The sequence below is a fragment of the Plectropomus leopardus genome, chromosome 23 (assembly GCF_026936395.1).
Source record: "Plectropomus leopardus strain MGB_pleo_1.0 chromosome 23, ASM2693639v1, whole genome shotgun sequence".
Taxonomy (NCBI): Eukaryota; Metazoa; Chordata; class Actinopteri; order Perciformes; family Serranidae; genus Plectropomus; species Plectropomus leopardus.
The window spans coordinates 14,237,041-14,262,342 of record NC_142198.1 but is presented as its reverse complement, the minus strand read 5'-3'; the positions used below and the strand labels follow the sequence as shown (position 1 = coordinate 14,262,342).

The following is a 25,302-nucleotide window of genomic DNA, read 5'->3' as shown; positions in this document are numbered from 1 at the left end:
TTTACGTTACCTGGATGTCTTCTTCTTCTTCGATGGTTTGTTAGAATCCACCTGGAGAGTTAGTGCCACCTACTGTTTATCTTGATGCGCCCTTCTCCGAAAATTCACATAATAATAGAGGATGGTAACATGCAGTCATTTGCAGGTTATTTTGCTGATTATCCTTAAATTTTGTAAAAAAAAAAAAAAATGTTGCCTTTATAAACTTCTCACAGGGTTTAATTTACAGTTTTAGACCAACAGGGGTCATACTATCCAAAAACGTTATTTCTCACTTATTTACTTATCTCTTGTGGGGCCTGAACCTTAGTTTAGACTGAAATTCAAACTTTTTCTGAAATATTTATACTGGAAATAATGATGGAATAACAACCTTAGCCTAAAATGATTATGAAGCTGCTTCTCTACTGTAAGAGACTCTACTTTTCTCTGTTGGTGACAATCATACATTTTCAGAACACACAACTTTGGACATAGTATTTATTTCAGTCTTAAAAGTTTATAACAACTTCTGGATAACATAACATGAAAAATAAACAAAAAAAAAAGAAAAAAAAAAACAAATACACATCTTTTTATCGCACCCCAGGTTGACATAATTAGAATTCATAATAGCAGTTTTGAAAAAATAAAAATAACAATAAAATCACAGGAAAAAAAATCCCCACCCACCCCACCCCCTAGAACAGCTCTTGTAGACTTTCAGTACATCAGGAGTCTGCACACCTGATGAGATACAAGAAATGTACAGACACTTTCATCTGTGTTTCAACAGCGTCAAGTGTGAACACTTTGACCAATTTTGGATAAAAATTCAAGCCAGTGAAAGTGGATTTGAACATTTTGGGTGCAAAATAGACCCCAAAACCTGAGGCCCTCTTTTTACAAGCAAAGCCCAGCACCTGGAAATGTTAAAGAACACAAAACAAATATCGAGGTTTTCTAATCAAGGAGCCAAGATTTAATTCAAATCCTTTTTTTGCACAAATATCTGTAACATTCCCCAATCATTAGACTAGCTAAAAGCAAATCCCCTTTATTTCAGTTCAACATTTATCAATTCTACAACTTGAATACGAAAGGTTTAAGCGATTGGCATCGTTAATATCATACAAGACTGTTATGTTGAAGGGAAAATGGCTCTGTTTGTGCTCAGTAGTTGGCTTTATTTTTCAGTGAAATGCCTGACCTCTGTTTGTGTTTGAAAACAGCGAACAATCTCCCCACAGCCGAATAAAGTCTATATACCTTTTATCCTCTTTTTTCAAATATATATTTATTATATATAAAATACTGTTTCATTCATAAAAGCCTTACTTTGTACAATATCTGAGTCGATGTGCGTCAGTGAGCAATGTACTGAACGTGTGTGTGTGTGTGTGTTTGTGTGTATGTGTGTGCATGCGTGAGTGTGTGAGCTAAAAAGAACCTGGAAAAAATTGTCTTACAACAAACAGCTGGTACCGATTCAGGACCTAATACACTAAAAACAAAAGGTGTTTTACACAATATACACATTTTATTACTTACAAAAAAAAGTAAGAGAAAGAAGGTGTAGGCTGATGGTTAGAAGGCGGGCTACAGCAGGGTTAGTACCACCAAATGTAACGTTAAAACGACAGAAAAATGACAGATAGAGAGAGAGAGGGAGGAAAAGAGAGAGAAAAGGAAAGAGTGAATAAAAAGCTAGTAATAAAAAAAGGCAGTCTCACTAAGGAAAGCTCATCGTCAGTGCATCTCTTATCTTGGATGTTCCGAAGTCAAAGTGCCGATTTGGTAACCGTGGAGACCATCCACTCCTCATCAATAAGGCCAAAAAAAAAAAAAAAATAGAAAAAAAAGAGCAGTTCTGTTAAGAAATGGATATAGAGTATCACATTTTTGTTGCACCAACGTCAAAATTGACTTTTTTTTAAAAAAAAAAAAAAAAAGAAAAGGGAAAAGAATGAAATATGCACTTTTGTTGTCACACATCCATCATGGCACCATTTAGTGGATATTTTTCTGCTTTCATTTTGAGGTACTTCTTAAGAGAAAAAAAGAATAAATGTAAGATTTATTTACGTCAGTTTTTTTTTCTTTTTTTTTTTTTTTTTTTTAAGCTGTGTCGCACAGTAGCACCATTGTTTAAGTTGTAAGTTTTTTCTGGAAGACAATGCACCATTGGAATTCCACCTTGTCGTCAGGTGACGGCCTATCCGTCACTGTGACCACCGCCCCACCTACTTGTCCCCCATCATTCAATCATGTTATTGATTGTGCGTCCCCGGTAATGTTGCTGTGTGCCGTTACGTCCTCTTCATGCAGACCACGCAACGGCTGACGCGCGTCCGTAGGTTACCCGCCTTGAGAGTCTCCGACTGGGGCTTCCTGTAAGGGCGGAGGGGTTAAGATAGAAAGATGAATATATGTCAATATAATTCTATTATTTTGAGAGACAACAAATCATGTGAAACTTCCTGGTTTGTTAACAGTGACATTGCATGTTTTTTGTTTTTTTTTTCGAAATGAGATTTCCAACATTTAAAACACAATGGGCCTCGAGCACGAACATTTTCTGATTCTTGTCCTGATTTTATTTTTCTGTTAGGCTTCTTATTAATAATTAATTAATATCTTATTAATATTTTCAATGTTTTTTTTCAAATGAGATACAGTCCTGGACAATTTTGGTCTGAAAACATTCACATATAAACATATAAATACATTTTTAGCATTTTTTAAGCATTTTTAAGCAAACTATTAAAACTATTAACCTTATTTAGATATTAGGATTTCACATTGGCTGCTCAAGCCAGACAAAGAAATCAACCAAGTCCATATATTGGCAGATTTTAGCTTTTGTAGTGTGTACAGTGTAGAATATTGACAAATACATATCTGTCTTGCAGTTAAAAAAAACAACACTAAAAATATCAAAATGTACAAAAAGATATGTAAAAAACTCCAGGCTCTGATTAGGCTACGTTTGTCAATCCAGTCTGACAATAATGATATTAATATTTTTTCACTCTACAATATTAATATCAACAGCAAGTTATTGCATGTTGTGTGTTTTTGGCAGTGATGCTTGGGGACAGACTAAACAAATCTGCTCCTTTTACAATGACATTATGGTTCAAGTGCAGCGGTAAAAAGTATTATTTAACATAAACCATCTGTCTAAATATCAAATTTCTTTTGCGTCTTTGTCCTCCTGACAAACCCCACAAATCATAAAAGATCAGTATGGGCTCCCTGCTAAAGAGCAATTCACTCACAGGTTGTTTAATCATTTGTCACATAATAATCACTTGCATCCGTACCTGAACATCTCAGACGGTTCCACCGTGGCCAGCCAGAAGCTGTAGGAGTTGCCGTAGTAGTTGCACGTCCCTCTGCCGTGGCACTCTATGAAGGGGGCGCTGCGGAACTCCTCCAGGCAGGAGCCGGGGGAGGCCAGGGCCTGACCGGAGCCCTCTGCACCCGCGCTGGTGTGCTGGAGAAGACAGGAAGACGTTATTTTATTTTTATATTTTAGTATTGGGCAAAAAATGTAGCTGTGATTTTTACTGTCATTTTAAGGGGCATTTTGTAAACAATAGTAATGAGTGCAAACTGTGTGTGTGTGTGTTTGTTACGTCCTACCATCATGAAGGAGTATCCTATCCACAGAGCTTCCCAATTCGAAGGGCAAGTGGGAATCTGGATGGTCTGACTGTGGACTGCAATCACCATGGCTGGAGCTTCACACACTGCACACCTACACGCAGAAATGTCAAATCAAACACCTTGCAACTTCCCTTTAATCATCTCCTTCGTCTTCCCCCTCTCTCTGCATCCCTACCTGCTGATGTAAGGCTTGATGTTCTCTCCAGTGATGGGCGCCATGGACATGGGCATGGGCTCAGGTGTGGACAGCCAGTAGGAGTAGTCGTTTCGGGAGGCGAAGTTGCAGACGTTGTTGATGTTGCAGAACATGAAAGGCATGGTGCTGAACCTGCGCAGACAGCTGCCGGCCGTGCCTGGAACAGAGGAAGAAGAGGGTCAAAAAACGCAATGATAGCGTCAGGGGTCCTAGAGCTTAAGGCAAATTAAAAGGAATACTTTTAAAGACTTTTTTTAAATGCTCAGGATGAAATTTAAGATCAGTTTTACAAAAACCAAAACTGGAAAAAACTAAACTAAACTAAAGACAAACATGAATAATGAACCAACATTTTTTACCTAGAATTAGAGTACTTTTGTCCAAATGTTAATGTTAATTAATTATAACATAAAACATTGAATTTTTGGTCCAGGGAATATGTTAGGTCTGGTTAGAGTTGAGAAATACCAAGCATTTATTGGTGAGTTTCATTACAGATTTTGTTTCTCATTATGTGTGTGGGATCCCTCTTCTTTAAATCCCATTATGAAGAGCTTAAGAAGAGGGATTTGGTAAATTCTTAAAAAAAAATTATAAAAATAAAAAAATATTTGACCAATAATTCTGAGATTTTACAAAGCAATGTCAGAAAAAAGAAAAAAGTTCAACTTCCCATGTCATTTTAAGACTTTTGAAAGGTTGATTTAAGACATTTTAATACCAATTAAGGCCTTATTTTTAGATTCACTAATTCAGTGCATTTTAAGACTTTTTAAGGATGAGCAGTAATCCTGTAAAATAAGATTTTGAAAGCTTAATAAAACAGAAACTCTTTCGCACCAAGATCCTGTCCGTGCGCTCTCTCGTTGCCCTGCACGTACAGCAGGGAGTAGCCGTCGTAGATGAGGTTAGTTCCTTCAGGACAGTAGGGCACCTCCTGTCCTTGGCTGTGTCGAGTGATGAGGAAGCCATGAGCTGCAGAGACTGAACCTGGAGGACCGGGAAGACCCTGTGGACCGTCTGAACCAGGGGGACCGGGGTAGCCACGCTGACCTGAAATCAGGGGAAAGACATACAACTTCAGTCAAGATGGTAATTTCAACCACTGGATGGAAGAAAAAAAAAATGCTTAAGTTACTCACCAGGCTGACCAGCGGGTCCGCCGTCTCCCTTCCTGCCAGGTGGACCACTGAAACCAGGAGGACCCTCCAGACCAGAATCTCCAGGCTCACCAGCCGAACCTGAGAGCAGGGAGAGATGAAAAGAGTACTCTGTGTTAAATAAGCAAACCATCTCTGGTGCTAAAATAACTTGAAATCTTTAAAGGTTAGATAAAAATTCACCAATAAAAGTTTTCATTTTAATTACTGAAATTAAAATTATTTAATTTATATTAATATATTTATTTAATAAAATCGAATTATTCTGTCTTCTTCATTTATCTACCATGTGGGACACATGGACAACAATGACAACAAACCTTGACCTTGACCTTTATTATTTGTACTAAAGATTAGATGTAATGCTACAAACTTTTTTGTGATTATTATGAGTATACACAGTAGTAAAGATGAAAATCGGAAAATACATTAAAAAATACTTTTAAAACAGAAGAATGTCACTGAATTACCATTATTTTTATTATTATTACTAAAACAGACATGAAAATTGTTTTAAAAAGTGATTTCTTCTGCTGTCTGTGTTCTTATTAAAGGAAGGGCTCCCCCTTTTGAAAGCTGTCAGTTTTTGCAAAAAATAATGATAAAATTAAAATGTAACTGAGGAATTGGTGTTTCAACATCAGCTTTAGAAATAAAACAAAAGCAGCATCAACTATTCATCCAGTATTATCTCCACCTTTTTGTGTACAGCATAGACACAGCATAGCCTCCTGGCCACCTGAGCTGCACTTTTGAGACCGCATGGTCAGTGCTAAAATAAATGTTGAAATCACAAATCGTCAAAAGTCAAAAGTCAAACTGAATCATTAGTTTGTAAAATCCTGTCACGACTACCTGTTTCTGTAATTTCTCATATCTGACTGTCCCGTGGCTTTCATAAGATCCCATAGAGTCCACATTCACTCACCTGGAAGTCCATCACGCCCAGGAGAGCCAGGCAGTCCCCGACCACCAGGCAGACCCTGAGGACCAGGGGGTCCACGTTCTCCCTTCACCACAATAGGAGCCGGAGGTACACCGGGGTCACCGGGAGGGCCTAAAGGTCAAATGATACCATAGGAAAGAACTGTTTTGAATTTATGTCTGACAAGTCATTTAAACTAAACATTTAGTGTTGAAATATATAGAATTTTAGTAAAATGTCCGTATTTATTACTGACACTTTTCACTGTAACTAAAGAGGCAAATGTGTTCACCCACCAGCAGGTCCGATGTCTCCAGGGTCACCAGGAAGGCCACTGCCACCGGGAAGTCCTGGGTCTCCCTTTGGTCCTGGCAAAAACACAATGATAGAAATGTTTGGGCTTTGCTTAAATTTACAAGATTAGGTTACAGTTCTGGATAGTAGGAAGGAGAAGCAAAAGTCAATTACAGTAGGCAGGTTTCCATTACAGATTTGCGCAACATTTAGGCTATTAAGATATTTTTGTCAATAAAACACAGATGCGAGGTGACTATGTTCCCACTGAGCTATTATGAGACTTCTCCTCTCCTGATACGATTCTAAGTAGCATGGCGATGTAGATCCGGATGATCCACTTAACTTGCGAAATGCAATAACACCTCTTGTAGCGCCTGCTGCATCATGCCCGAGGGAGCCAGCCGACAACCGCGTAGCCATAGCACCATGTGACAAATAAAACCAAAAAAAGATCTTTCCTTGCAAAACATGGCTTTTTCAGACGTTTCCATTAGCCATACTTTATATTAGCAATTTCAATTTGCGCAATTTGAGGGTTAATGGAAACCCACCTACTTTTGGGGACTTACCAGGGAATCCAGGAACACCAGGCAGACCGATATCTCCTTTCAGACCAGGAGCACCGGGAAGGCCAGAGGGACCCTGGTGAGAAAGAGGTCCAGTTAAAGCTCAGTCCCTTTGACCATCCACCAAAAAGTTAAAACTTTGCTTCCCTCAGATGCTTCAAGTTAAAAAGAACAAATTTAGCAGATTTAACAGAATAATCTTACAGAGTATCCAGGAGTGCCACCCTCTCCCTTCTGTCCGGGGAAGCCTGGCTGGCCGGGAGCGCCGGGAATACCTTTCTCTCCCTTAATGCCGCCGCTTCCTGCGGGCCCACGGGGACCCTCTGGTCCGGGTGCACCTTCATACGCAAACACCAAACATCAACGGTCAGGTGAAGAATGATAGAGAAATAAAGCAAGTTTCTTCTCATCATATTGTCAATGTAGTTGAGATCAGTTTCCGAAAGCAGGGCTTTGTTGATTTTTCTACTATTAAAAAATTCTATTTAAAAAATTGTGTTGTCTTGTCTAAATTTAGATTAACTGAGACAGATATGGTGAAACATGTACTTACGTATCATCGCTTAAATTGTATAAATGGAAACTGAACTGACCCACGCTTGTTTTTTTTTCTTACAATACAGCCACTGACGACAAACTCGTCAAATAAACAAATTACAAAATATGAAAAAAATACGAAATTCGTACAAATCACCTGCACTTGCTATAATGTGTTAAAATGCTTACACAGCACAACACACATAGGGATATATCAGACGTCAACTTGCATTTCAATTACAAAAACCACAGCTCAGAAACAAAGCACTCATCCCACATTTTACATAACTGCCTGAGAAAACCTAAATATCTTTTCTGATATTATACCATAAAGATGGTGAACAGCTTGGGAAGATGAAGGTGAAATTTCTCAGAGGCAGAGCTGAAGTTCAATCAATCTTTGCATCTCGATGCTGTCAGTTTGCAAACCAGCTTTAGATCCACCACCGAGATCATTTATTTCCTACAGAGCAGCTTTACCTCGGAGAAACTTTTTGTCTGTCAAAATTGACAGAGGAAGAAATTAACACATTTTGTTCTCTCAAAAATCACAGTGAAATTCATCAGGGACACAATCTGGAGTGTATATGTTTTCTTTTATGTGAGTGTTTGGGTGTCCTGAGTGGGCTGTCCTGAGTGTCCGTTCTGTCCTGTGGGGTAAAGAAAGGGTAAAACAGTCGCACACACACTCTCTGTTCCCAAGTATAACAGATCACATTATAATGCAGATCCTGAAACCACAAATCTCATTTAAAACCATGAAACCACTGGAGTCTAACCTGGAGGACCTAGGGTTCCCAGAATTCCCAGGTAAAGTGCAGCCGGGTTGACGGCACAGGGCAAAAAAAGAAGAGGAGGTTTAGACAGAAGCAAGCATCAGTCAGACTAAACAAGATATTTCGTCTTCAAGTATTTAGGAGGTTTTAACTTAAAAGCCTGGCTCAAATATTTCCATGAATTAAATGTGAGGAGCTGTTATGTCAGAACCAAAACTGACTCTGTGCAGCTGTAGTTACTCTGTTAATCTTGTTTGAGTAAAAAATTACATTAATTCATGTGAGAAGATTAAAGAAAGCATCCAACAGGGCTCCAAGCTCACTGCTGATGTTTTGAAATGTATGAGTCCCCACCGGGGGTCACTTGGTAGAAAAATAAATGTATTTGTAAATGTGAAAAATTACTCAGCTGTACTTTGTGTAGTGCTAGTTATCTCATATTAACTTGCTAAAGCACTAAACTTACATGATAAACATGGTCAATATTACACCTGATTATCGTCAGTATATTAACATTATCACTGTTAGCATGTAGCATTTAGCACGATAGCCTCAGAGAGTCGGTGCAATGTGGTTTTCTGGTTTGCCTTGATACGTGCTTTTTCTTTTACATGCGGAGGCAGAGAAATGTGTGCAGCAAGACAAATTTCCCCAAGGGGACAATACAGTATATCGTATCGTATCGTATCGTACCGTATCGTACCGTATCGTATCGTATCGTATCGTATCGTATCGTATCGTATCGTATCGTATCGTGCCGTGCCGTGTCGTGTTGTGTTGTGTCGTGTCATCGTGTCGTATCGAATGCCAGTGTGGCTGTAGCTTCTTGTTTTTCTACCATGTGACCCCCAAAGGAGACTTTTAACAGTGAATGAGGGGACATGTAGGATTTGGAAGCTGCAGCAGGTTTCTATAACAAAAACCTTGACATTAGGATGTTTAAATTTTTCTGTACAAACAAACTTTCAGTAAAATCCAACAGAGCTAGAGTTACAGTACATGTGACACACACTAAACACAATGATTTAATGTTTTAAGTGAGTTAGTTTAATTATGGTGTGATTTTGTGCTCAAAGTGTATGACACTATGCATAACACATTCTGCATGTTAGATCTGCATTTTAGTACCTGTGTACATGTGATCCAACTTACATGCTAACTGTGCCAGAAAACTAATATTGTGCATTATCTATTTATTTATTTATCTATTATGAAACAATTTATTTTTAAAAGGGTGCTTACTTGTTAAAGGTGCATTAAACTACCTTCAGTGTGCGTAGAAAGTGAGAGAAAAACAGTCATTAGAAGAAGTGAAGTAGAGGTCAGAAAAGAGAAAATGCAGATTTCCCAGAAGACATTTGTTCCCTTTAGATCAGAGAGTGGAGTGTTACTGTGAAGAACGTGCAGTAGACGCCTGGACGCCGTTAATCTGACCTGCTGGACCTGCGGCGGCCGGATGCACGTGTCATCACATGAGGAGGCGGGGCCACACCACAGTGGGTGGGGCCAAGCCACAGGAAACACAAGGGGTAAAATGTCATAGCTTCATTTTGTCACCCTGACATCCAAAAAAACACTAGATTGTTTTTAGTAGCCTTACACAGTGCTGGTGAGTGGTCAGTGATGACATTTACTTTTAAAAAAGACACTACTATGTAAAGTTTACATAGTTTTCAGTTTTAATTTTGAAACATATCATTCTTTTCTAAATGAATATTTTACAGGCTCTAACAATTGTGTCATGGTAGAAATCTTCTTATTCAAGCATAAAAAAAATGTATTTTTAATATAATAAAATAAAAACTCAGTTTAAAGAATACTAAACATGTTACAATTTTGTGTATATTTCCATGTATATTTAAATTTAGTTTTTCTGTTTAACATGAACACTGCAAAAGTTTTAGTGATGTAAATTTATAGACATATTAAAAATGTAAAATAGTACCATAATCTATTGCAATTTAACCAATTCCAAATTTGGTGATTGGGGATATTTCAGACAGACTGAAGAATGACATTTTCACTCATGAGGTTGAGAAATGCCTTCAACTACTTAAGTTTAATTAACCAATTAAAAAAAAAAACATTAGATCGGGGGACATTGCTTTGTCACAAAGCTGAAAACAGGCTTATTATTCCAAATGTATGTTTTCACAGGAGGCAAAATTACATGAAGACTTAATGTAAATATCCCTTTCACTCAAAGCCATTGCAGTAGATGCCATTCTGTGTGCATTTTCTCCCTCAGGGGGGGAGGGTGCGTCAGGGTTGTCCACCCTTTCCAGCACTGTGTTAGGCTTGTTCCCAAAGTGTATGTTTGTGTTGGAACAAACAGTGTCCATGCAGATGATGATGATTGGTGGGACAGGACACAGGACAGCAGAGCAAAAAGCAAACCCAAAAAATCTCAACTAGATTCTAAGTGTTTTTGGTGATAATTACAGAGTTTGAGAAAAATCTGATACCTTGACTAGCCATATCAGTGCAAATGTAATTACCCCTAATAATTTGAGTTGTTTTTAAAAGAACCTGAAAGTTTATTTTCTCAAATATCTGTTTAAAATGAGCAGGTTTTTTTGTTATTTCAAGCAAAGTTTTTAGCTTCATGAGGGATTTCTGTATTTTTTTTTAAATTTTATTTGTGTTTTTCTTACTTTTTAACAGTGTTAAAGTCATAATAATATCAACTAAGTCAATTGTACTTATCTTTTCATTATTAATTTGTAAGGTTTTAGGGAAATACAAAATATTTTAAACCAGGTATTTGGGGAATTTTACTTATAATGAACAAAACTGTCAATGGATCCCATTCAGTCAATGAAAAAAAAACTGGGAATCTATTCTTTTACATGCCAGTTGAGATTTTTGTTGAGTCTGTCTCGGCTCTACTGTTTCTCACCAACATTTCTTCCAAAACGATTTAAGATGACCACAAACACTTGAAACACACCAGTTACAAGCATACACACACACACATACAGTACACCAGCGCTGTGGAGAGATGGACAGATTACAGCTTCCCCCATTGTGGGATCAGGAGAGGAGGGCAAGGGGGTGAGGAGGACATGAGGACGGATGAATTGGTGGATAAAACACACAAAATAATGGATGATGTTGAGACAACAGAGTGCCATAAACACATGCTCTTTTTGGGGTCAAACCCCGGTGACAAACAGTGATTGGTGCGTGACGAGCACCCCGACATTTCCTGGCGAAAAGACATTTTAACATCCGTGCTCAGTGTTGTTGATAATGACTGGACAGGTGGTGCTCAGACAGTGATGTGGCTCAGGTGCAACAATGTCCCATGCAAATCAGCTGGCATGGAGAGAAAAGCATTCACATTTAAAGTGCGTGCGTCTGCCATTTGCTGTCTGGGTTTCGCTGGTTGGGTGAGCTGAATGAACTCAACTCCTTTTTTTCTGCTTGTATCTATAATCTTTTGTACTGTAAATTCAGGACTTCACCTACAAGATTATGCTGGTGGTTTGTATGTTTTAGACAATCAACTACAAGCTGCATTTTCCGAAGAATACTGTTTTTCTGTATTTTTATTTCTTCCCCATGAGGTAGCATATTTCAGCTCATTAATGCACATACTAAAGAACAGCTTCCTGGAATTTAAACTTTGTTGCAATAGGTAACCAATCATAATAAGATCACTTTCCTTTTAAGTGACGTTTAAGTGCTTGGTAGCGTTGGCAAGATCTGGTCTAAAAACCCAAGTCCAACAACTGACATTTGAGGGTCCTTTGAAAAGACCAAATTATCCTTCCCAGGGCTTTAAACACATTTATTAAATTGTGTTTGCTTTGATTGTTTATTTGTTTGTTTAAGGTTCTTGAGGTTTTTATTTGTCTTTGCTTTTTTTTTTTAAAAACAAATGTTATGGTAATTTTCTTGTATTTTTTCTAGTGTCTTGCTCATTTTTGGGTCATTTCTTCTTTCATTGCTCATTGCTTTCTTCTCACGTTTTTGGAAGAAACCAACCCAGCTTCTAAGGGTTAAAATCAACAGCCTTTTCACTTTCATAGTAAGAGAGTCCCAGACAAGGGCTAGCTGCAGTAATGTCAAGTAACCATGATCTGTATTTGATGAGTTAAAACATACAAAGTACCACCAGGTTCTTTATCCTTACTGGTGGTCCTGATTCACAGCGTTCACCACTCAATCTAAGACCGTCATATTTTTATCAGAAAACCAGGCAGCAACTTCTGGCAGCACATGTGGTGACAAATAATGCATCCAAGTGCTTTACCTGCTCTTCCAGGTGGTCCTGGAGGTCCTTGGAGTCCTTTGGGGCCCTGCAGAGCCAGTCCTACAGGCCCAGGAGGTCCAGGGGAACCTGGTTGACCTGGGCTACCAGGGAAACCAGCCTCTCCTTTGGTGCCGGGGAAACCGGGACTGCCAGATGGGCCGGGAAGACCTGGGTCTCCCTTTGCACCTTAACACATAGTGAGAGGTAATATAGAAATTAAAATTAATATATATATACATATATATGTATATATATATATACACACATATATATACTCACCTGGCAACCCTGGAAGCCCAGAGGGACCGGGACCACCGTAACCAGGAAGCCCTGGAGAAGAAATGAATAAGATGTGAATAAAATTGAAACAAAACTAAATATACCTTGATTTCCACACATTTTCATCTAGAACTTTTCCATGACATTTCCAGGACCCATTATTGAGTTTTTTTCTTGCCTCACTTGCCCTGTGTTTTTTTGGAAATAACATACTCTATCTGAACATCAGCTAGACGGCATACATGATTTGAGAGACAGAACGTAGAAAATGGAGAAACATACGGGAGGGTAAACCAGGGTCCCTTCAGTTTAAGGCAAGTTAGACTTAATACTTTTAAGACTTTTTAATGCCACTCGGCATCAAGTTTAAGAAAAATTTTTCAAAAAACCAAACCATACTGAGGGTTAAGGATAATTTTGCCGGTTTTGTTTTGTTTGTCTATGACCGTGGTAATGCTAATATACTTAATGCCATTTTTAAATTCAAACGTAAGAACTTCCTTCCAGTAATGTTGGCCAGCATCTTACCTGGCTCTCCTTTGACTCCAGCAGGTCCTGGGATCCCGTCCCTTCCTGCCTGACCCTTCTCTCCTGGCAATCCTGGTCCTCCTGGCTTGCCAGACTCTCCTGGTCTGCCAGGAGCTCCAGTGAGACCTGGGGCACCGGGCCCACCATCAAGACCCTTGGGACCAGGGACACCGGGAGGACCTGACAGGAAACAATACATCAGTCATTAAAAAAAAAAGGGAATCAGCACTATTGCAGAGTATTTTAATATTTTAAGTCGATAACATCATACAGTCTGTGCTTTACCTACGTCACCTGCTTGTGACGTAGGTTTCTAAACCTGCTGTGGTCAAACGTACCTTGGAATCCTGGGAGTCCAGGGTCGCCTTTAGATCCTGGTCCTCCTGGTAAACCTGGGAGACCGGGTGATCCTGGACTTCCTTTAAGTCCTGGACTTCCTGGGAACCCTGGTTGGCCTGGTTCACCCTGTGAGAGACACAAAAGAAAGTCAGGTGTGAACCGAAATTTACAAGATTTTCAGAAGTAAGAAATTTCAGTGGTGGATTCCTGTACCTTGGGTCCAGTTTGTCCGGGTGGTCCAACTCCAGCAGTGCCTGGTTCACCTTTGGCTCCAGGGAAACCGGGTCCTCCTGGCTGTCCGGGGGATCCAGGCCTACCTGACTGACCTGGTAGACCCTTTTGCCCTGATGGTCCTGTGACATCATCGAAGAGTGACATCAGCATTTATGACACAGGCACCAGGTGTTGGAGGAAATTTGGAAACATCTTTTAGTAAGTCACCAAACCCACCTGGGAAACCCATTTCTCCCATGCCACCCTTTAATCCTGGACTTCCAGGACTACCTGGGCCTCCTGGGATACCAGGCTCTCCTTTAAGACCTGCAGCATGATGTAAACAGCATGTTAGAAATCCATTTACATGTCTGCATTTATGTATGCGTCGTTGTGTGTAAACCCATACCTGATGGTCCGGGGAGTCCAGGGCGTCCATCTGCTCCTGGCAGTCCAGGGTCACCGGTGAGACCAGGAATACCTTTCTGACCTGGAAGACCTGGTGTACCTGTAGAATACACACATGCAAATAAATTTAATAACACAGTGACTATAATATGTTTACATATTTTTGCAATAAAATATATTTTGTGTGCAGTGAATGCTGCTGTACCTGGTAGTCCGGGATCTCCTGCGGCTCCCTTTGTGACCATAGGTGGCTGGCTGGCTCCCGGCGGTCCCTGGACACCAGGGTCTCCTCTCTCTCCTTTACCACCAGGACCGCCAGGTGCTCCATCTCTGCCCGGGAATCCAGGTTCACCTGGAGAGGAGAACAGGAGAATGAGAGAAGTTAAACATTTATCATCAGTCTTTGTGTCCATATCATCTCTAAAAATGTTTCCAGGATGCTGTTGAGGGTTTTTTTTTTTGTTACATTAACAACGAAAGTAACAAAACATACATTTACTTATATGAAAATATGAATTGTTACTTTAAAAGGTACATGTTTTTATGTGCTTTCTCATGGACTACAAACCCTTAACCAGTGTTTACAAATATTAAAAAATCTCTTGAACTTGTGTAAGCATGTGTTCCTTCCCACACTGTTTTCTTGTATTAAATAATAATAAATGGTGGGGACATAACATGGAATATATAGTGTGTAATACACCTCTTTTAGGGCTGTATGAAAAAGAAGTAAATACCTTTAAGTCCAGAAGCGCCAGGCCCTCCTGGACCTCCTGGTCCTCCAGAAGGTCCTGGAGGTCCCATAGGACCCATGTCTCCTTTCTGACCTGCAGCCGATCAGACGTTAGAGAGGTGCAGAGAGAAGTTACTGAACAATAAATGAATTAAATATTCAGTTACATAGTGAATCATTCACATAACTATAGCAAGACGGTATTTCAGCAGTCAGTCAGTAAATTCAGCACTTGAACTGCTAGTTAACCTTTACTAATCTTCTTAGTAGCCAAACAGCTAACCATAATGACAAATTGTGTTGACGTTCTTGGCTGAATATGTTTCTAACATTGTGACCTCATCTGACTGTAAAATTTCAAACTAAAAACAGCCATCCATTACAGTGGCTTTTTAATGAACTCAGAAGCTCGTTCAGTGAGCGACTCAGGATGCCTCAGTGTTCTCCTGAACGCCTCAGAAGGTCTGTTGTTCCAGCAGCTTTCAGATTTTTAATGCACACTTTTAGTTGTGATCTTGTGGTGACTATAATTACGTCTCTAAGGGCTTTTTATTGTGTTATTTATTTGTTGTATTGTGCATTTGTATTTGTTGTGTTCTGCTAATGTACTGTGTACATCATCTCTTGTATAAAATTTGTTCCTGGTGGCAAATGAGTTTCCCCAATGGGGATTAATAAAGCTTTCTAATCTAATCTAATCTAATCTAATCTAACTACAGCTCTTATGAGGTTTTGGGAGCTCTTCTGTGGCTAATAAATACAACGTGGGCAAAATCATAAGACAAGGAAAACCTTGTGGTAGTCTTTTGGGAGCCCTCATGCATTATTAAGGTTATATTTTACCTGGCAGTCCAGGCAGGCCGTCCCGTCCAGGTCCTCCAGGAGGTCCTGGGGTTCCGACTGGTCCTGGGGAACCTGGGAAACCTGGGGTTCCTCTATCACCTGGCAGACCTGGGATATCAAGACCTGGAGGGCCGGGGTCGCCCTTCTCTCCGTTTGATCCAGGGAATCCTGTATAGATGATAAAGATCTTAGTGTTTGGGCACAGGAAATACATTTGAATGCAGAATTCCTGTAAATGATTTGAAGACAAATTCATTTTTTTTTTTACAGAATGCTGTCTGAGCTTTATTGTCTAGGTGATAATGCTACAACAACATTGGATGTAAAGTCCAACCAAAGCCTCCTGCACACTGTGAGATTGTAGAAGTTTAGTGCAAGCTACACTGTGCAACATGACATCAAGTCTGATGTATGCCGACTGCACAATGACAACACCTACTCAATTACAGGCTACAACGTAAGTCCGTCATCATAAATACGCAAGAACAAAACGTCATTAGTATGCGTCATCCATCTACCCAGCTGTAGTGGTAAGAGCAAAATGTAAACAAACAAATTAATCCTCGCTATAGTCCCAATTATGTGTCAAAAAAGTCTGAAGAAGAGAAGGAGGAGAATGTGGACGCAGTAGGAGGTAAAGATACAGTATAAAATGAATTATACATTGACATGTAAAATGTGTCACCACTGACTGGCCATCAACCAGCACCAGCATTGGGTTACAATACCTTTCTCGCCTTGGCATCAGAGGGTCGCAGGTAAGGGAGGGGCGTGTTTCAAAGCGCAGAGGACGGAGCGTTGGGTTAAGCCGAAGATGAGATGAAGAGAACACAGTATATAATGCATTAAATGCATTAAAACGTCTACATGAAGCCGCCTTTCAAACACTCTGAATATGCAACAACCAATGCATGCTCAGAGTATTTAAAATGTTGCTGGATGAGTGTTAGTTTGAGGGTTCTGTGCGCATTCGAAAAAAGACTGGTGTGAGGTTAAAGTGAGGAGGCTGACGCGAATACTGGTGAAGGGAGACTCCGTGAAGTTAGTTTACGATTGGTGCTCGCGAAGAAGTGTGATGTTAAGAGGCTTGAGGCTTGATGTGTGTTGCTCTAAGACAAAGAGGCTGTACAAACAAAAAATGCAGGGATGGTGATGCAGCCAGGAAAGGGTGAGAGAGCTGTGACACTTTCGGTGGCATCTTAAAAACAAAGAGGTGGCACTCAAACAAAAGCAAAGACAAGATGAAGATGTGAGGTCAAGTTCCCCAGATCAAGGTAAGGTTGCCATCCAGTAGTGTGGTAACCATGATACACACAAATTCATTCACCTTGATCACCAATACACCAAAAAGGGTGATGTTCAAATCAATCGGACAAACCGTAGACACTAAGTCTGGTGCTCTGTTGTGCTCACATGGAAAATGTGCAATGTATAGGCTAAACCCATGTACCAAAATGACATCCAGACACCTGAACAAGCTCAATCATGGACAAGTGGGTGGTCATGCAAAGTCCTGCGGGACTTTCAAACAAACTGGTAAATAGTTCAATATTATAAACATGTAAAAACATGCACAAATACAGTACAAAATGAAAAGGAAACACATCTTGGTTCAAATTGACACAATTAAAAAGCTAAGAAAAGCTTAGGCAGGAAAATGCAGCATTATGTATCTCACCTGGTGGTCCCATTGGCCCAGGGGATCCAGGGGAGCCTGGTTGCCCCAGTGAGCCAGAGGTGGCAGATCCAGGTGGGCCACGAGCTCCAGGTATACCAGGTATACCGGGTTCACCTGGGCAGAGGCGAAGGAAAAAGTCAGCTCAGTGTACTGTTGGCTTTATTGAGTTTTGGGTGGATTGTGGCGTTTGTAAGCGAGTGATACGTGGAAATGAAAACAGACAGGTCATTTTACAGAACTCTGCTGTAATTTTCCCATTTCTAACATAAAAAAGTTTACCCTAAATCCCACTTAGCTTGGCATGCTCACACAAATGAAATGAAAATGAAACACATCATATCAGTAACAGAGCTGCAGACTACCTTTAGCTCCCGGACCGCCATCAAATCCAGATCGTCCAGGTGTACCAGGGCCACCAGGGAAACCAGGATCTCCCTTTGGTCCAGGGAAACCTTTAGATCCAGGCACTCCAGGTAAACCTGGGGGACCAGGAAGGCCAAAGCCAGGCTCACCCTGTCATGCAGAGGGCAGCAAACAGTTTGTTTAGTGTTTGTGTATAAGGTACCTTGTGATAGATATTAACCCCCAGCCACAAAACAGGGCTGCATTTACCCAAAAACAACTACACTTTCCAAAAAAAATATTTATCTGAGTGAAAATCTGATATCAAAAATAAATTTCCAGCAAAGCCACTTCAGGTCTTATTTTCTATTTGAAGGAAGGATTCTAGTTCAGCTCATTTACATGAAACCAAACAAAAAACAATCAAATGCAAAACGCGCTTTTGTTCCAATTTTTTACTGGTTAAAGTCAAAAATCAAAACAAAGGTTTTTTTTATTTTTTCTCCAATTTCGGTCGTCTTTCTGTAACGTTTCTGCAATGTTAGGCATGTGAAGTCCTAATGAATGTATTTTTTCAGGATAAAACTGTACAGTTTACAATGGCCTTTGACCATCCCAAAGCACAGGTGTGCTGTAATGATGATGTTTAATCAGCATCTTGATTTGCCACATCTGTCAGGTGGATGGATTATGTTGGAGAAAGAGAAGTGCTCACTAACAGATTTTCACAAATAAGTATTTCATTTGTATAAAAAAGAAAGAAAAAAAGTTGCATTAAAATTTTTGTTAGGTGTACATTATTCTCTATTTTAACTTATTTCAGAGGAAATACTTTCAGTGCCATACTCCTCACAAAAGAACCTTGTTTTCTGTAGACGGAACAGCTAGAAATGCAGAAACGTTTATAGCTGTCCAGGTAAATCCTGATTTAAACAGGACGTGGTTCTTTTAATACTTAAAAATTGTCCAAAAAAATCCAAGCAAAGTTTGGCAGATTCAGCTTTTTGTATGATGCTTTTTTTTTTTTAGAAAATGTAACTCCCGGAACTTCCCTCAACTACATTAAATGTAATTAAAACATATAAACTCATAATATACCTTTTTGTCATAAACATACTGTGAGTTTATACATATTTAGTGCTCATTTTCGTATAAATCATATGTTGAGGAAGATGTTGTCCACAGTCCACCACTGTGTAATTTTTGTATAAGATTAGAGTGTAGTCCTAGTTTTAGATCGGTTTTAAATGAGGAAGTTAGGCTTTTTTGTTTTGTTTATTCTCTTTGTAACTTAACTTTTGGGTGAGGATTTACTATTGGCATTAATAAAGCACTGCCTACCTTGGGTCCAGGGAATCCAGGCTGACCAGGGAGTCCATCTACGCCTGGTCTTCCTGGTCCTGCAGGAGCTCCTGGTTGTCCGGGGATACCTGGGAATCCTTGAGGAGAAAAAAAAAGTAAGGAGTGAGGGGGAGGAGGAGGAAAAAGTGTTGGTAAAAAAAGTGAAAGACAAATCAAGGTTGAAAGGGAAGAGGACAGGGGAAGAAGAAGATGCAAATGAAGACTTGGAGAAAGACGAATGGGAGGATTGGTCATTGGTGTCTTTACCTTTAGCTCCTGGGGGTCCTGGGAGTCCGATGCCTGGGAGTCCAGGCTCACCCTTCGCTCCGGGTATACCAGGGAAACCATTCTGTCCAGGCTGACCTGGACTACCTGCCAGTCAATCAGACAACACAAACACCTTGGTTAAGAGTTACCTGGAGTGAGCGCTGCAAGACAAGACGTATTCCACTGTAAAATAACAATTGCGTACCTGGTGAGCCGGGCAATCCTGGCTCTCCATCCAGTCCTCTGGGTCCTGGTAAGCCTTTCTCAGCCACCGTCAGGCCTGGTTCACCTTTAGCACCTGTATGGTGAGTGAGCGCACAGGCAAAGGGTCAGTGAGGTGACTTTACAGGATCACTTGTAATAAGTGAAGGCGAAGGGAAAGACAAGGATTACTGCATAATAATAAAATATATTGTGACAAATATATGGCTTCAGTGAGCAGATAAAAAAGTGTTTCAAAGGGTTTTGGTATTTTTATAAAATGAGTCAAAAAGGAGCAATGGGAAGCATAAACGTATATTCTTAGATTGCTGTCTAAAAGGAGAATCAGAACCTCATTTTTGACTCTTTACTGCAGTTTTTTAACCAAAGCTAATTTCTGGGGGGCATGAAGCCTCCTCTTTATTTTTGATTTACCCCCATCTGCCATGACAACATTCCCTGCATCTGTTTCAAGGGCCCAGAATTCGCACCCTTCTCTCCCTTGAATGCTTTTATTTTGAAACATCTATGGAAAATATTGAGTTTCAGTGTCTCTATCTTTAAATACTGTAAGTGATTAAAAATATTATTTTTGTTCCAATTCAGACCAACAGATATATATAATTATGTACAATGTTTGGATTATTTGTTATAAAGAACCTCAAGGAGGCAAGGATGCTATAAATAACATTTTTTTTACTATTATTAACTATTATTACTTATTTATTTAGTTGAAAAATTACAGTCTGTATCATTTCTATTTTTACAGCAAATTTCTTTTGTGATTCTTCCAGATTTTTTATAATGGTAGGTTATAACTAATAAGTTGGTATATAGTGTCTGTTTTTGGATATCATAGTATTATTGTATCCTGTAACTTTGCCTTTCGAGCTAAAATATTTTGCTGGTGATTGACAGAAAATGTTTAGAAGTTGCTGGTAAAAATGCAACAATTGATTAGTTATTGATTAATTTGAACGGCAGGTAAAAAGTACGTGTGGAGAGGTGGAACGCACTGGCCGAAATGCAGTTTTGGAAGCTTCTTTTAAAAAATAAAAATAAAAATCTGCATTCATGTGTAGATATCTGTTTATAGAGATAAGCCAAAATGACCAGAGCACAAAAACACAAGTTTTGACTCTGGTATACCCAGAAGCTGAATCAGATGTCAGATGTCAGATGACAGCTGATGAGCTCCCAAAATTGCACTTTTCTGGACTTGCAGCGTTAGAAGAGACAGTGTTCTGCCTAAAAGAAATGTAGTGAATATATATCCTTTAAAGATGCAAGATAAATACCTTTTCAAAGTAACCTAAAATTCAGCTCTTACCAGGTGCGCCGGGAGCTCCAGGTCTTCCTGAGACACCCTGGACACCTTTCTCTCCTGAAGATCCCTGAGGTCCGAAGCCAGGGCTTCCTGGAGGACCCCTGTCTCCTGGAATACCTGGAGACCCTGGCTCACCGGGGTTACCACGTTCTCCTTTCACCAGCAGAGAGCCCTGTCAAACACATTTTAGTTATGACGCAGATCATAGGATGGATAAATCGACCTAAACGATGGACAATCAGAGTGAAAGCCACCTACAGGAGCTCCTTTGGCTCCAGGAGATCCAGGCTGTCCATCACGACCGGGTCGACCATCCAGACCAGGCAGACCGGGTGGTCCAGGGAAGCCAGTGTCACCTTTCTCTCCCCTCACACCGCTGACTGTGATGGCTTCACCTGGGTCTCCCTTCTCTCCGGGGAATCCTGGAGAACCTTGAGGACCGGGTGAACCCTGAAAAGGAAAAAGAGCAAAGAAGAAAGCGTTGTTGTCAGAACTGATTGATTTTTGCCTGGTTTATTTATTTAAAATTACATTTTCTATGATGTGAGAGAAGCACTCACAGGGGGTCCAACGGCGCCAGGTGTTCCTGGGAATCCTCTGTCTCCTTTGATACCTGGGGCACCAGGACTACCTGATGGAGGAAAGAAAAGGAAAACATAAACCATACAATAGATTGACACAGTTAATTGTGAATGATAACTAGACCACAAAGTAGAAAGTAAGAAGCTAGGTGGTGTTACCGGGAAATCCGGGCTGTCCTGCAGGTCCTGGGGGTCCTGGGATGCCACTGGTACTGCCAAAGCAGTTCACACAGGTGTCTCCCTTCTCACCTAAAACAGCAGCAGATCACTGAGGTCAGTGTTTTCCAGCGTAGAGTTGCACACACAATAATAGGTAGGGGAAAATATCCAGGGAAAAAAATTGAAAAGATGAGGAAAAACTATATTTAAAATGATCACAATTGCATTTTTAAAATGTTGTTTCAAAAATAATTAGAATTTTTAAGCACTTTTCTCTCTCAAGCTGTTATATGGTATATTTAGCCATCACGTACACAAATATCAGCATCTCTCACCTTTCTGACCCGCCTCTCCTGGGTAACCTCTCTCTCCCTGCACACCAGGACGTCCGGGCTCTCCAGAGACACAGTTTTGTCCTGCTGTGGAAAAGCCTGGAGGTCCTGGGAGACCTGGAGGACCCTGGGAACCGGGAGACCCCAAACGTCCAGGGGGACCTGGCAAAGACAATCCTGGAGCGCCGGTTTCTCCCTTCTGACCTCTCTCTCCTGGAAAACCTGGAGGTCCGGGCTGACCACCACCACCGATAGCTGGAAGTCCTGGTGCTCCTGGAGGTCCTGTAAAACCTGGAAAGGACAGCAGTGAAAACTTCATATCAAAGAAAAATTAAAACCAATTGAAATGCCTTAATTGAACTCAGTAATTTAGAGCTGCAACTGACAATATATTTTTTAAAAGATAGTAAATAGTGAAAAATTCAGAGGTGTGACCACGCGCTAATAGACTTTGTCTCTTACAAGCTTAGAGAGCAACAGCTAAAGAATGTAAAGATGTGAACAAACTAAGTATGAAGAAATACATTTTAAAAAAATCTGTTTGTAATATCTGTTATCTCTAAATAAATAAACCTTTTTTCAGCTGGCTGACTAAATGATTAATCGACCTCCTGTTTAAGCTCTGCAGTCATAATTTCATACAAGCTGTAATTTGTACAAGACATCAACATTTTTCATCTACAAATTAGTAAGTGAAAGGAGCAATGCTACAGTTTAGAAATACTTGTAAGTCTAATTACAGGTACAATTCCTGCGTTCAAATCTTTATACAGGTAAAAGTACCAAAGAATTAGCACTGAAAGTATTACCACTGAACCAAAATGAAAGGAATTCATTGTTATAATAGAATTATAGAATTCAATTAATAATATTGTACAATGGTCGACAAGATCTGTTCGCTAGTTAGTAAGCTAGTCGGTTATTTTGCAATTATACCTAGTTAGTTAGTTAGCGGGTTTTGCTAGTTAGTTGGCTATAGTCTGATATACATTAATTTATTTCAATAATTTGTGTGTGTGTGTGTGTGTGTGTGTGTGTGTGTGTGTGTGTGTGCGTCTGATTACCTGGTGATCCCCTGTCCCCTTTGAGTCCAGGTGATCCGGGGAAACCGGGTTCACCTTTAGGGCCGACCTGACCTCCTGTCTCTCTGCCAATCACCTGGTGGTGCAATGAGACATACAATTATTATAATTATTATTAACATATAACACATAATAAAAAAAAAGATCAATGGTCATTATTAACTTTTATCATATAGAGAAAAAAAAACAAATTAAATCAAGGTCTGACAGAGGCAGAAGTCACCACCTAGTGGTCATTAGTATGTAATGCACCATATTCTTTCTTTCATTTCTTTTTTTCCCCCTCCTTTTATGGTTAGATTTTTAAACACAAAGTAGAGTTTGGTTAATTATTAGACACATACACACCAGAGGACATGCTGAATGCTTTAAATAATATATTTTCTTTCATTAATAGGTAGTAAAAAGAAAAGCAGAATAGAGAGAAATGTCCCCATCAAGTGGTCAGAAGTATGTAATACACTGAACACCAGATATAAAAGATGATAAGAAATAGACAGAAATGTCTCTATCTTCTGGTCAGAAAGATAATCAGCCTGTGCAATTATTAGATAGGGAGTGTTTTCAATAGATTTGATTGATTAAAAAAGAACTAATTTCAAGTAGAGTTTTACTGTATGGTTACACATATTCACATTAGTTGGGCTAACAGTACAGCCATTGTCGTCTACTGAAACTGCCTCGGGCTTTATTCATGCAGCATCCTTCATACACTTTCCCTGATCCAAATATGAATTTGAAAATGGAGTTTTCATGGGAAAGAATCTTTAAGGAAACTGAACAAACGTTCCCTGCTGACCTGCTGAAACCTCCAGAAAAAAAACTAAAAGTAGATCTTGAGTTAAGATTATTTTGTAAATGAGAAAAATATGGAATACACACCACTCCTGGTGGGCCTGGATATCCACGTTCACCCTTTATTCCCTTAAAAGAGAGATACAGAAAGAAGTTATTTAAAAAAAAGAAAATAAAAATCCATGACACTGGCTGAAGACATGTTAAATATAGTTTTTAAACTGATTTAAAGAAAAAAAACATTAGCAGCTTACTCTCTCTCCATCCCTGCCTGGAGGACCTGGCAGGCCTGGGTCTCCTTTGATTCCCTGAAGGCGAACAAAGAAAAAAAAAGTTTTATTTACTATATATGTACTATAAATAAAGCTAAAAACATGTGAATAATAGAACAGAACTTACGGGGAAACCTGGAGAACCAGGATCGCCATCTTTGCCTGGTTTGCCCTGCAAAAGAAGACAGTTATCAGGGTTTGAAGTTCAGACAGACATTTATGTTCTGTTACTCGAATATTACTTGAGGACTATTTGGCCTATCCTCAGGCTTTTCCTATATGAATGTTAAGACTTTAAGGTTTTAGAGTTACTCTTCACCTCTTAAACTCTGCTGTACCAATCACTGGCTGTGGTGTTTTGGCTATTCGTATCTCAAATCCATTGAAACTCATTTAAATTCTATTGGAGATCCCAACAGCCAAAGGGTCCTTCTTAAGAAAGTATTTAGTCAAAAAATATTAGTTTACCAGAATATTTTGGAACTAAATAACTTGTAAAAAAATTCCATTACTTTACATGTATACAAGTAGCTGTTGTTAACACGTTGGTTATATAAAAATGTAAAAAAGCTGGTTTGCTCTGAAAAACAGTAACATTTTTAAATATTTTGATTGTTTAAACCTCTAAAACCACTGATTTTCACAATAAAGTTTCAGTTTTTATAAACATTTACCCAATATTTTAGTGAAAATGCCCAATGTTCCAGCTTCGGAGGGTTTGGGATCTCAAATAGAATTGTAGATTCAACACCGTCGACAGCACATATTGGGATTAACAGCGCACAGTTCAGATGGTCTCTGTTTGAAGGAAGCCAAGGAGTTGCACAAACAGGTTGCAAGTTGCTTGAGACCTCTGCAAACCTGGTAAACTGCTGCATTCAGTGTGCATGACAGTCAAATTTCTATGGAAGATTATTAAACCCTCTACCCCTGAATTCTGATGTTGGAAAGAGGTTTCAGGTGCTTTAAGATGATTCAGCGAGTTCCTCTAAGCAAACTGAGGCCTTTAACATTAAGTTTAGCTGTAGGGAAGTGTTAGGGAAGATATAATGTTGACGCAACTCCTAAGTAGCCTACAGAAGTACATTTGTTTATCTGTTTATGTATGGACTGTACTTACTCGTTTGCCTGCTTCTCCTGGTTCTCCCTTTTCTCCTTTCTGGCCTCCTGAGGGACCCTACAATGACAACAAAACACATAAAATGGTTATGAAGTA

At 39.6% G+C, this 25,302-nt stretch overlaps 1 protein-coding gene across 1 annotated transcript in view; it reads right to left on the bottom strand.

The window, feature by feature from the left end:
- Window positions 1-938: 938 nt before the first annotated feature.
- The window catches only part of col4a5 (collagen, type IV, alpha 5 (Alport syndrome)), a 53,355-nt gene continuing 28,991 nt past the window's right edge, over window positions 939-25,302 (bottom strand). The window contains exons 15-49 of the mRNA XM_042512581.2: window positions 25,207-25,263; window positions 24,214-24,258; window positions 24,069-24,122; window positions 23,902-23,943; window positions 23,002-23,095; window positions 21,941-22,228; window positions 21,606-21,695; window positions 21,426-21,496; window positions 21,124-21,315; window positions 20,869-21,037; window positions 19,543-19,635; window positions 19,338-19,442; window positions 19,071-19,168; window positions 17,750-17,900; window positions 17,388-17,501; window positions 15,710-15,877; window positions 14,871-14,960; window positions 14,339-14,485; window positions 14,135-14,233; window positions 13,963-14,052; window positions 13,726-13,865; window positions 13,512-13,638; window positions 13,174-13,353; window positions 12,646-12,696; window positions 12,367-12,552; window positions 7,000-7,133; window positions 6,799-6,871; window positions 6,229-6,300; window positions 5,936-6,064; window positions 4,990-5,088; window positions 4,688-4,900; window positions 3,827-4,004; window positions 3,628-3,742; window positions 3,306-3,478; window positions 939-2,370 (exon numbers count right to left, since the gene is read on the bottom strand). Coding sequence (XP_042368515.1) covers window positions 2,289-2,370; window positions 3,306-3,478; window positions 3,628-3,742; window positions 3,827-4,004; window positions 4,688-4,900; window positions 4,990-5,088; window positions 5,936-6,064; window positions 6,229-6,300; window positions 6,799-6,871; window positions 7,000-7,133; window positions 12,367-12,552; window positions 12,646-12,696; window positions 13,174-13,353; window positions 13,512-13,638; window positions 13,726-13,865; window positions 13,963-14,052; window positions 14,135-14,233; window positions 14,339-14,485; window positions 14,871-14,960; window positions 15,710-15,877; window positions 17,388-17,501; window positions 17,750-17,900; window positions 19,071-19,168; window positions 19,338-19,442; window positions 19,543-19,635; window positions 20,869-21,037; window positions 21,124-21,315; window positions 21,426-21,496; window positions 21,606-21,695; window positions 21,941-22,228; window positions 23,002-23,095; window positions 23,902-23,943; window positions 24,069-24,122; window positions 24,214-24,258; window positions 25,207-25,263 — 4,209 coding nt within the window. The 3' untranslated portion in view covers window positions 939-2,288. The remainder of the gene's footprint in view (window positions 2,371-3,305; window positions 3,479-3,627; window positions 3,743-3,826; window positions 4,005-4,687; window positions 4,901-4,989; window positions 5,089-5,935; window positions 6,065-6,228; window positions 6,301-6,798; window positions 6,872-6,999; window positions 7,134-12,366; window positions 12,553-12,645; window positions 12,697-13,173; window positions 13,354-13,511; window positions 13,639-13,725; window positions 13,866-13,962; window positions 14,053-14,134; window positions 14,234-14,338; window positions 14,486-14,870; window positions 14,961-15,709; window positions 15,878-17,387; window positions 17,502-17,749; window positions 17,901-19,070; window positions 19,169-19,337; window positions 19,443-19,542; window positions 19,636-20,868; window positions 21,038-21,123; window positions 21,316-21,425; window positions 21,497-21,605; window positions 21,696-21,940; window positions 22,229-23,001; window positions 23,096-23,901; window positions 23,944-24,068; window positions 24,123-24,213; window positions 24,259-25,206; window positions 25,264-25,302) is intronic.